Below are 13310 nucleotides of genomic sequence, written 5' to 3' on the forward strand. Positions count from 1 at the left end.
GTAGCTAGACCATGCAAACCACATTATCCTTTGCACAGTCTGTAGTTCAGTAGTTGCAAAACTCAACTTCTCCTGAAAGGATTATCAAGTCAATAGTTTTGTAATCCCGAAAAATGTTTAACACTTGTAAAGGGCTTCTGAAACGTGCAGGTTTTTGGTGTTGTCAAGAGAAGTTTTCACAACTCTGTCAGTGCTGGAGAGTTGCTAGGAATCATGTTATGTTTAATAGGCTGCCCAAGAATATTGAAAACTTTCTCTTCCCCCAGTAAGAAGTTCGCCTGTATCAGTCAACACCCATCTCCACTCTGCTTCATTCTCCTCCAGGATGAAAGCCAGCCACAGACTACATATCTTAGAATGAATACCACCAACCTACATACTGCTATAACCACAGAAATCCAAACATTTAATATTTCAGGTCCTGATTAAGCCCTATAATTTAATAGAAGCATAATTCCAAGCAAATGAGCCCCCTCAATGATTTCAAAGTGACTATTCATGCTCTAAAGGCAGACATGATTAAACAGACTTCTGAATCAGGTCCCAAATTAAGAGAAACTGCTTTCTGTCTGTCAGCTCACACATCACTCAGAAAATTAAAGGGCTACAGGCATAGGAAGGTGCTATGAAAGCTTTCTCTACCAGGACTTGATTTTTTCACAGAAATCAATGGAAATTATGTGGCATAGCATGTAGGCAAGTAGTAGACTGTTCTGAAAGCAATTCATACTCTGTCTGGTTTCAGAGAGAATTGACAAAGACAGAAGAAAACAACACATTCACAGCTACGTATACAGCTCTGTCACTTTGTGTCTATTCTATAAAGCCATTGAGGTTTAAAACCATTGATCTCCTTTATTAAAATTGACATTTAATTTCCTGTACAGTTTATCAAAATTTAAATGCCAAATTTGATGTTGTGAAAAAAAAAAAGTCTATATACATGCTTCTCTTTTGCTACTATAGATTTCTTTTGGTATCATTAAGATTTATGCATTTGGACTGCTACAGTTTCAGCTGAGAAAGCACATGAAGCAAATTTCATCTAATACATTCAGGATAAGACATCATGGCAGCTCTTTCAAAACTATTAAAACACCTAATGAAATTTCACAATGAAACCAGTCAAGTAGAATCAGATCCAGAAGTGATTCCATATCCACCTTGGGTTGTATGTGAAAATCAATTTTTCACTGGGCTTTTATGTATTAATTAAATAAATGGACTCATGCTTACTTACTTGCTTATGTTGGTTGTATACTTCTTAAAAGAAGACCAAAAACATTGCTCACAGCTTTCTCAGTGCCTGACACATTATGAAGGGTCTACCTTGTCTTCCAAGTAGACTGATGACAGCCTACACAATAGTTTATATCCCAAAACTTTTGGGTTTGAGCTAGGATTTTTTATCTTACTGTGGTACTTTAGGTATCTCATAAGATGCAGTCCTTTTTTCTTCATATTTTCCACAGATGCAGTGTGAGCATTTGACCTAACTAGAGTTAGCCTCTAATAACAAGTGTTTTATAAGTTAATGGAAAATTTTTTAGTTATCATGTATTTAGGACACAGCCAAAGATAGAGGTCATGTTAATTAGACTGCTTCAGGGTTACCGTAACTCCATGGTCACTTGACAAAAGGGAAGAGGTCTAACTCAAGTGACTGCCTGGCAAGAGACTAGAGCTCTTACATGTGATAGTCTCCACACCTGCCCACCAAGCTTCCCCTTCAGGCACAGAGGCCAATCTGTTGAGAATGACCTGACCTGATGAAGGATCTATTTATACACAAATTTTAGTCCTCGATCAAAACTGCCTGAATGCCAAGCAACTGGCCCAAATACAATCTTTTCCGTAACATTTACTAGCTCAGAATCAAACAGTCATAAATCGGGCGTTCATACATTCATAATACTTACCCAAATTTAACAATGCTTTACCACAAATTCCTTTACTTTGCATCCTTTTCTTTTTCCTTAATGTAATGACATGACTTAAGAGCAGCATACACTGTAATTTCTGTGCCTTTTCAATTACAGGCAATCCCTGCTATATTCTGAATTTAAAAATTAAATTAGAATTGCACACTGCATGCCAAGGTCTTCTTTATGTTATATGTGGATAATGTTCTCCATGCTCTATATAACAAATATTTTTAGTAAACAAAATGTACAGTACTGGAAATTCCTTTTTTCACTATAATTTCCACAGTATTTAGGGAATTGGGGAATATATGCCTCAAGATTATTTCCCTAGATGGCTGAAGGCAGGATCTTCTAATGAAGTAGCACAACCATTGACACAAAATTGCTGACACATTATTTATCATAAGCAGTTGCATAATGTGAATGTGGCACGTTCCACTCCTCTGTAAGAACCTGCATAAGGTCCAAGCCTCCCTCTCTGAGGGGAATGAACACTCCAGGGTTTCCTGGTACAGCAAGGCATGCAGGGTAAAAAAAAAAAAAAAAAGGGCATTTTTAGCATACATTCTCCCCCAGGCAAGACAAAGTCACATATATCTGGGGCCTGATGTGAAGCACCCCAAAGGAGAGTGTGATTTTCCTCAGCTTTCAGGAAGGTCAAGGAATCACTCAGTTAACTCTTTCTCCCCGACCACTCTTCTCCACTTCAAAACACGTCTTCTCCCACAGATTTTTGTAGAACAGATCAACTCCACATAACCACAGTATAGGCATAAATGAATAAATGAAATAACAATGTATGGACCTAAACAGATCAACCTTTAAGAAAGATATCAGGAGTTCACCTTGGAAAAATCAGATGGAGAAGATTCTGCAAAACAATGACCAAGGAACATTTTTGGCAGAACTCAGAATTCCCTGGAAACTTTTACTATAAAGCTGATTGTGCAACACAGTCTGCAGCCACAGGTAGCATTGAAAACTTTTAGGACTCTGTGTTTAATTTTTCACTCATATCAGTTCATTCTTTTACTCCAAAGGAACAGAAATCACGTGTAGGCCGTTACTAACAGGCAAACAGACCTGTACCTAACCTCACTGTAAAGAAAAGTCTGTGTATAATAAAGGATGAGTTACTTACCCTACTACTACTATTACAAAATCCAATAAATTCCATCCATTTCTAACATACGCATTGGGGTGTAATAATAATCCATATGCTATAATCTTCAAAAATGTTTCAACTGTAAAAATTATCAGGAAGGCATATTCTACTTTTTCCTGTAAAAGACAAAAAAGCACAATGAAAGATAACATAATTTAACAGCTCTTTTACTAGTCAAAATTTGCAGTAAGTGGGTAAGTTGCATTCATTGGGACTAAGGAGATACAATACCTCATGGCAGTTTATTTTACAGGTTTTAATTGCATAGCACTTAATGGTAGCTGTACTGGCAAGGTTATAATTACATAATTTCATGAGACTTTCCTTTTTCACATTCTGTGAGAGAAAAAGGCTCTTGTTTCTACAAACATGGAAGTATACTGTACCTTTGCTTAAGCAAATAGTCCCATCCAGGTCAACAGGATTCTTAGCATTCATTAAAAGCAGAAAATGCTGTAGAACAGGGCCCTGGCAATATCCTTAAAAGGTATGCAGTGATACACTTATTTTGACTATTCATTATATCAGCCTTTATTTAATTAGTTTTACCTAATAAGGGAGTTTGAGACACTGTTATCCCACACTAAGAAGATTCAAAAATTTATAAGCTATTTAACAGGGTCTTTTAATTTTACACTGTCTGGCAACTTTTTCATCTTGACGTGGAAGTTTATATGGACTTATTCTTCCTTCCACATCACCAGGATTTCTTTAAATTACCCTACAATAAACTTGTGAATATCTGAAGATCCAACTTCAGATTTGTTTCAGTGCTTTTTAAACATTATTAGTTTCTTCATTCTACCAAAATTCTTATTTAAACAGAAATATATGTTGAATCTCCTTTCCTAGATAATTGGATAATATTTTTTGTGGCTTCTTTCTATAGTAATAGCATATTTGATTAGGATAACTTGTAGAAGTCACTGTTATCAAAACAGTCAGTTAACATATTTGGGTTTTACCTTCAGAAATCACTATTTCATCACTTTGTATAATACTTTGCTTAGTTATCTTTTACTATGTAAATATTAGAACCAAGACTAAAAGACACAAAAAGAATGATGCATTTTTTTAAACTTGTTCAGGAACATAGGATGTTGCTCATTTACCACACACAATGTTAATTATATGGACTATAACTGCTCAGTAAGGATTATGATGTTCTACTATCATATACTCAAATATAGCACAGATATTACACACGAGACTATGTATTTGCTGTTTGTTACACAGTGTGGCACCTTCACATACAACCAAATGAAAAACAAACCTTAACTGATCGCAATTTAAACCAATGTCTTTATATTCTCACATGCACAGTCTTTAATTTGGAAAGCTACTTTTTTTTTTCCTTGTGAAAAGGCCATTTAGAGTTGGTTATGTATGATGTGATATATCCATTTATAAATCTAATGCTGGTGACTCAGTAAATGTAGAGGCTTATCAATAAACTACATACTCCTTTACAGGTATTCATCTCCAACAAGACACTGTGAGATCACTAGGAGAGGTAAGGCTTTCTCCTAGTGCAAAGCAAGGATTACTGGATCTCATCTCCTGCCCATCTCAGTCCCATACCCCTGCCTTTTCTCCTCTGCTTTGAGTACGCTTCATAAACATTGTAGAGCCTCACCCAAGGCAGCTTCTTCTCAGCAGTGTTACATTTTGCATGACATCTTCTTGCCAAGTGAAACTGATGGACATCCTCCTTCTCCTCATACTTCCTAATAGTAATTTTGAAATAGTCCCTTCCACTTACCTGTTAAATTTGCATCAATAAAATGGAACAAATACTGGATAACAAGAGTGAAGTGGCCTCAGAAGAAATGCGAATAGTTTGTGCTCTCTAGCCATCAGATTTTTTCAGCTAAAGAGCACCACAGAGGTTAAAATAATATGAATTATCAGCATTCCCAAGAAACATACTGCACTGCAAAAAAGCTTAAATTCAAGTGAATCCTGCCATGTACACATTTCACAATAATAGTTATACGCAGTGAGACAGAAATAGCTAAGTCTGCAGCTTGGATATAGAAAGATAAATAATGTAAGACAACATACGGAAGACAAAAATATTATGGTTGGCATTTGCTATGGGCAAAATATATATCAAAATTACAGTTGTAAAAGAAAAGATGAGACAAAAGAGACAGGACGTTTCATATATGCAAAATTTCAACAGCTTCTTTATGTAAAGGGAACATAGGACACAGGACTGGATGGGACCCTCTGGGCCAAGATGACCTGTCCAGAGTCCTTTTATTACAGGCAAACATATAATTTAATTTCACCCATCAACCTACAAGATTCCATCCTAAATAGCATCTTTGCCCTTCACTGCTCCCCTTCAAAGAATGTTCTAATGCTCTTCTGTTATTTGGGCTAGTCACTTGTCCCAGTCCAAAGTGTAACTTGCTAAACAGTCACATACCCCTGCAGTTAATTTTAATGTAACAGTTCAAATTAACAACTCTACCCTATTGCTTAACATCCATCTTTTAAAGTAATATTGTTCTTGCTCCTGTTTATTTTATTCCTCTTTTGTGGAAGCAGGACCGTTACTTATTTCCTAAAAAGTATGGCAAGCATTCTATTAAAACAACATGGGATGCAAGACAAGCTGTTTTTAAACCCAGCGGTGGGGTTAATGTCAGTGTGTGTCACTTTGCAGATGGACCATAAGAAACCTTGACAGCTGGACCAACAGAAGCCATATGAATCCCAGCAAGGAAAAATTTATAGTTCTGCACCTCAGGTTAAATAATCCCACACCAATATGGGCTAAGAAAGGACCTGAAAGTCACAGTGGGCACCACATTAAATATGTGCTCATTGTAAATCAGACAAATTCCATATTGGGCTGAGCAGATAAATTATTCTCCACCTCTACTCAGTGCTGTGGGGCTGCAATACCCCTACAGTTTTGGGTGTCTTAGTTCAAAAAATGTGTTGAGAAAGTGCAGACTCTAGTGAAGGGAAGATCTCCTCTACAGCAAGGAAGATTTCCTCTCCATCAAAGAGGAGACTAAGAGAAGGTCTAACAGCAGACTACTGTAGGGAGAGGCGCTCGGAAGATCTTGCGATGTACGGGAAGAATAGAGGCACATGAAAGATCTCGTGATGTACGGAAAGAACAGGGAACTAAAGATCTCGCCATGTACAGAAAGGCGTATATAAAGCAATTGCGCAGTTAATAAATTGAGCAAATAGCAACCACCATATTGGCGTTTGTGTTTTTGTTCCCGCGAAGGTTTTAACCTCCTGCGGGGGTTAGCTGTGATCTGAGTGCCGCATTTCTGTGGCTTGGCAGATAGAAAAAGACAGCTAATACCTTACCACAACAGACTGCAACTACGTAATGGGGGTTAAAAAGACTATGAGGCCAAATGCTAAGTAGCAGCACATGCTAAAATAAGGGGAAAGAGTCACAAGCTGCAGGTTTAGAGGTTCACAGGATGTTAAAAAAAACTTTATCAGAAGAGTAGTGCAGAACGTGAACATGAAGCTTCAGATTAGGAAGTTTTGAAGATGCAGCTAGGTAAAGGTAAAGCTGACCTGATCTAGTACTGGCAACAGTCCTTCTAGGAGCTGAAGGACTAGGTAAACTCCAGAGATCTCTCCCAGTTAATAACCTCTAGGGCTCTTTCGCAGTTAACAGTTCTGTAATTTTTCTTATTCTGATATGATTCTGATAGTTGTTATACAATCGTAAGGAAAAGTACAGATACGTTCAGGGCAGGTACAACTGCCTACACCCACTACACATTCAACATGTAAAAGGCCCAGCATGCTACGTAACAGTGAACACTGGGAAAGTTTTCCTTCCTCGCTGTAGAAGAATGCAAATGCTTCCTTCCATCCTTGTTCTCTGTTGTAAAGCATATATACCTGGTTCCAGAATTTGCCCCTAGAAACATATATTCATAATAGGTACAAGACAGAATCAGGGACGACGCTATTAATGGAGCCAATGGCACAAGGGAAAGATGTAACGACATCCATTGGGCAATCCAAAAGCCACAACTTCTTGAAAACCTTGAGAAAAGGAACACAGATATCTCAATACATCTACAATTAAAGAGGCCTATTGTTTTCCAGTGTTTCATTTCTTCCTCTGTTTCTCACTGTTCCTTCCTTTTTCTTCCATGCTCTCACAATCTCAAGTTTTTGTTATTTTAAATTGCAACTTGTGTCTTTCACAGAGGCCAGATGAATGATTTGGCCCAGCAGTTAACAATATTCAAAGTACAAGCTGTGCTTTCTTTACAGACTGGGTTTTTTTAATAAGTAGGCAGCCAACAGATATTCTAACACAAATTACAAAGTTTACAACCTGCTCACCCTCAGGAAGGTACTGGCAGTCCCTTCTCACACTTATGTAACTCCTTGCCCCATCACTATGGACATCAGTTTTTGCCTCTGCAACTGAGATACATCTGTAGGCCATACGTCGCCTATCATGTCCAGAGCTTAAGCAACCATTACTGAAGAGTAAATAAAATGTAATCTATCATACCATTTTCAGTATTACTGGAAGAGTTGCAGAGGTACATTTGCTGTGTAAAAACAAATCTAAAACATTAAGAGATAATTTAAAAATACAGACTGCAGCTCTAACAGTTTATGATGCACACATTTATCTGCTTTCTTTTCTCTTATAGTGGAGAAAACTGTCCCTGCACATCTTACTTGTTCAAATTAGTTGAGATCTTTAAGAGAATACCTTATTTCATTAAAAATGGAAGTAGGAGCACTAAGAAATAAGACAACCGAACAAAAAGGAAACACATAAAACTGAGTGACTGTCTGAAAAACAAAATCTGTATTAAAAGAAACTGATCAAACAATTTTGGTTCTAAAATTTGCACAGATTGAATTAGAAACGGTACATAATTTCTAATATCTATTATTGCATTTAATTCTATACTGCATCACAAAAGCAGCAGTGAAAAAAAACCTGACAGCTGTAAATCTAAAGAAGATATGAAGCACAAAAATATGTCTATGTTACCAAGGATCTAATCCTATAGCTGTAGAGATTAATAGTAGCTTGGTTCACTGATTTGATACCACACAGAGCTAGGTCATCTCTCTTTACAGGCGGCTGATTCCTGCAAAGCTGTCTGACACTGTTGTTAATGTTGCTCAAAATCTTCAAGTCTCAGCAATATCCTTCTGAATATATGATGCAACAACAGGACTGATAAGGTATACTGCCTTTCTGATAGAGATCAATCAGCTCGGCTTTGATATTGATCATGGAGTACAAAACAAAGGCTACCCTTACCAACTGAGTTTCAGTGAAGTCATTAGAACTACTTTTTCTCAGGAAAAAAATTAATTTACTTTAAGTAAATCAGTCTAGAAGAAACTCTGTTGCTCAGGAAGAAATTTTTTTGTTTTTTCCCCCATCCTAGCCAGATGGTGTACATTAGTCATCATTTATTATCTTCATATTTTCAAAATCTCTGAAAGAAATATGCAAGCTACTGATATATGTTGTAATGCGATGCACCAAAACTCGGCATTTAACTTAAGAGGTCTTACAAGATAATAGTTTTAAAATAAAAAGCCATTATTTTGCAAAACCTTAATTTACTATGCTATGTAATTAAGTATTCTCATATTAATTTCCACTCCTTGGGCATCAGAGCTCAGAATTATTTCTTAGCTGGGGAAATAAATTTTTGCATCCAGAGTAACATACACATATCAGAGCAAAAACTGCTTAGCAAATAAACTGACTCAATTAAAGCAAAGCAACCAAACTAATCAACTTTTTGCAGTTTAGATATACACAAAACCAGACACTTTGACATTCTTGATTTGGAGACTAATAATCAATCATGTGCTATTAAATAAGATGCACGACTCAGGCATTGACAACATACAAAGCCATCTTTTTGACAAACAGCCATTCTTTCAAATTCTGCCACTGGGAAAACACAGCATTTATAAGACAGAAAAATAACTGGGTTTTTAATTTTGAAATATAATAATTCAATTTTTCACTTCCTATATCTTTACTCCCCTGAAAATCAGTTTTGAGCTGCACCACAGTAATACTAAAAAAAGAGTAAAGCTATTTATTCCCACATGTGGAAAATGTTATAGCAGTTTCCCAGTATAGAGAATGAAACAAACATGATATCCATATACCTGGCAAAAAGAAAACAGCACTAGAGCTTTACCTTTTTTTCTGCTTTTAAAGCTGATGAAATAATTTACTTCCTAGATTATATGTGGAAATTACTCTGCCCTTATTAGAAGAATTAGTATTATTTATTACTCAATAATTCAGTGATAACTGTTGGGTTAAGTATGCCTTTAGACACATAGTAGCAAACAAGGGTGGAAGAGTTTGAGAAACACTGTTTCAAGGATTTCTGTTCTGATCAATCCAACTAAGTTGCGTTGCATCTTCCTGCTCAGTCCTGATCCACTGAGGGAACACAACTACTGCTCTCAATTATGTCAGATGTCTGCATTAGTGTTCTTCTAAGTACAGCTTTGGCTTTTTGACACAGAAGCTCTGCAGCAACTTTTAAAAATGTAATACATATCCATAATTATACTTCTTTAATACAGACGTGGGCCAATAGACGTTATTTCCACACTTCAAGACCACATGACATTCCATATACACAAGACGATTTTATGTTTGACCAGCCATGACCCCTGACCTTAAATTGCTCCCAGAACACCCTCATCCCTATATCTCAAAGAGTTGGACAGACCTCAGAATTCCTGAGGACTAGGATTCCAGTGTGGAAAAAGGAGACAGCTTGTGTAGGCACTGTATTTTAAAGAATCATTTAACTGCTCATATGGATTACACCTTTGGTGATTAAATTTTCTCTATGTCTCTAGTTGAGTACTAGCAATCCTCTTGAAACAGTAAGTGCTGAACAACTCTATCAAAAAGGCACCCCAGCAAGATATGTACGCTAAACAAAAATGTTTTACGAAGGTATGGACAAAGATCTAGGTAGTTCTGTCCAAAATTCAGAAATTCAGAAGGGATTAGTGGAAAAAGTACCGATGTGGCTAAGTCACTTGCATATATTAACTTGTATGTCTTTACGCATTCAGAAGCCAGTTTCAGGAAACTTTGAGAATACATTTCCTAACACTTACATACCATGCAGCAGTCGGAGTCCAAGCACACTCTTGAATTTACAAAAGTAACTGCTACAAAAAAGTATATGGAATTTAGCTTTAGTTGTGGAAGTCTGGAATAATAAAACTGAGATGAATACAATAGCTCAATTGTAAAATCCAGGGCAACTCTGGGCAGGAATGTGGCATTAGGCCCAGAAATATCTCCAGTCTCTGAGCTCTTTATAGGACACCATCATACTACTTCAGATCCAGATGCACTGGTGTATCTGATAGCAAGGTTTGACACTTAGAAGTCAATACCAAGTGCAAACTCCGTATTTAGGAGTAGAAGTAGGTGCTATACACCATGAACATTCTCAAACTAATTTCTGTATAAACTGAAGGGATTTCACATTCCTAGTAGCACTGCCAAGCAACATATCTCACTTAAAGAATTTTCACTATTTCCAAAGAGGACACAAAATCTTTTCATCTCATTTGAACTGCACATTCACAAGCAATTGGTATATAGCCCCAACTAACAACACTTCCATCCTCTAGATCTCAAGCAGGCCTTTATGCTTGCATGAAAAGAATGTGCAATAGGACATCTCGAACAGTGAGCACAGCAAACGCATGAAATGGATATGAAGCTATATGCTGAAGAGTAATTAAGTGTAACCAAGTTTCTTAAAGTCCCTAAATTCCCTTTTTCATCAATGTAGTCTGAAGTTGCATTTTAATAACTTATATCACTGAAGTAGTATCTCAACCTTCAAAGAGTTTTAGATAGCAGTAATGCCTACACTTTCAACTGACAGATTACGGCAGCCAGAGATAGATGCATAAGAAGATCATGTTTGACACATTGATTAGTTTTTTTCATCATTTCCTGTAATCACTTCTTCTAAATACCTGAATTTAATCCCTGAGTGATTGCTTCTCATATTTTTAATCATAAATTTTTCACTTTACCTTGTAAATAACACAATAATGGAGCTATAGTTAAACATCTCAGTTGTGAAAACAAGCATTTGTATAGACAGGAAAATGTTGCATCCAAATGACAAATTTTCATACCAGTTACAGGCATCTGTGTGGATCCATGCTGGTTTTGTTCATGTAAAAGCTCTATTCAGTACATATGCTAAAAACATATTTTCCATTCATAACATTAAATAGAAAAAACAAAAATTGTTCTTTGTCTAGTTTTTTCCTGTCCTGTATTTAGGTGGAACTCTCTCTGCTCTCTGACAGGTAATACAGAGCTTTACTGAATAACAGCTAGGTGGAAGCAACAGACATATCTATTCAGTATGTACGTTATTAAACACACTATTCACATTCCTTTGCATAACCTTACAGAGGCACAGACTATCTTTCTGTTTCATGTTGTTCTGATGGAACAAGGTAAATGTCATAATTTTGGAAATTTGCTCATAAATGACTAAAACTAACAGACATGCCATTAATTTACCATCTACTGAAAAACTATCAACAAGAGACAATGAACCAATCACTTCACAATGACTGTATACTTGCAAGGTATGAAAGGCAAGTTGTAGGAATGCCAATAGGTAATGACATGTGAGTTTCAATCCTAAATCCATATAACTCCTGTTGAAGATTGAGTATAGTATGCCAAAGAATCTGAACCGCACAACAGAAAACAGGCCAAGTAAGCAATAAAGAATATAACTGGAAGAGAATCCAAATTACTTGGGTGTCTTTCTGCCACCTTATAATTGATGTTATTCAGTAAAATAAGGTCAGCAAAATAAGGAAAGTAGAAGAGACAATATTTATGTATACTGTCACATTGTCACATAATTTTACCTTACATAGTTGACAAAAGTCAGTATCAAGTAATGAATTAAACCTGCATCTAGTCATAAAACAGCATTAATATTAAATATATTTTATTACTCATTAGCAGTTTTATTTATTTGTAAGAGAGTAGGCTTTGGCTACAAAACAGGGGGTGAAAATGTTCCTAGGTATCAGATACTTCAGTGAACATCTTCGAATTGTCTGAGAATTTATAAACCAAGAGAATTTTCTAATCCCTATAAATTCATATCTGATGATGCAGAAACCCATGAGTAGGAAACAGACAGGAGCACTGATAGCAGTAAATTCTCTACTGAATTTTTTTTTAATATATGTTGGAACTTGGAAAACTTTCAGATGTTACAAGACTAGTAATAAGCCCAGTTTTTGTGTTCAACTGTTTCTTAGATACAGACTTGCCAGAACATTCAAAGAGAAACTGAAAAACAAGGGCAAAGTGGGTAAAAAAGATAATCTCCAGCAGCCAAAATAAATTATTTTTCCTTAAAACAGAAAAATACCATACCAAAATCTCACCAATTAAATCAAAGAAAACTATAATGCATTTCATCATTACAATATGAAACATACAGGAAAAAAAATAACCTGCTCTAAAAATACTCTTATGTGAGCCTTCCAACATGTTTCCTGTGAGCACATCCACATCTTCTTGCTAACAGTACTTAAAAAAATAAGTATTGATACTATATATACATTTCTTAAAAAACTGTCATAAAAATGCAGTCTATTCAGGTGATACTGCAAAAGCCTGGATTTAAGCCCATCCACTTTTTCCTATGTCCATTTTGTGATGGCTTCATAGTTTTTCTGTGATTGCTTCAAATTTTTTCAATTTGTTTATTTTGTTCTTTGACTAATACAGTTCTGAAAGGTATGAAAAAGTGGCTCATATATCAGTTAAGGGTAACTTTGTGCTCAGCTTTTACATAGCTGATGTTGCCAAAGGAGAAGTCTATCCCAACAGCCAGATTATTTTCCAAATGATACTTCATGCAAGTTTTCTTCAAGCCACTCTGAAGGAATATGGCATCCCAAATGAAAAGGAAGTGAGAAAACCAGAAGTGTAACATTTTTGTGGGTTAACTATTCATTGGCAGCTCTATAATGTTGCAATGCTATGTTTTAAGAATGCCAAGGACTTTCTGTAAAAAAAAGATTAAAAAAATATGGAGAACAGATTGGTTTTGTAGTTATGTTCTGCACTGGTAGTGTCAGCTGGGAAACAGAACAATGACATATTCATCGAGTAGGTGTTTTTTGCCCTA

General features: G+C 36.1%; 1 protein-coding gene across 7 annotated transcripts in view; it reads right to left on the reverse strand.

Annotated features, from left to right (window-relative positions):
- CACNA1D (calcium voltage-gated channel subunit alpha1 D) overlaps positions 1 to 13310 on the reverse strand; it is a 197048-nt gene that overhangs the window by 123652 nt on the left and 60086 nt on the right. For all 7 annotated transcript variants that reach the window (XM_074914639.1, XM_074914641.1, XM_074914643.1 and 4 more), the window contains exon 4: positions 3067 to 3206. In XM_074914639.1, coding sequence (XP_074770740.1) covers positions 3067 to 3206 — 140 coding nt within the window. The remainder of the gene's footprint in view (positions 1 to 3066; positions 3207 to 13310) is intronic.

This window comes from Athene noctua, chromosome 10, assembly GCF_965140245.1.
Source record: "Athene noctua chromosome 10, bAthNoc1.hap1.1, whole genome shotgun sequence".
In the NCBI taxonomy this organism is placed as follows: domain Eukaryota; kingdom Metazoa; phylum Chordata; class Aves; order Strigiformes; family Strigidae; genus Athene; species Athene noctua.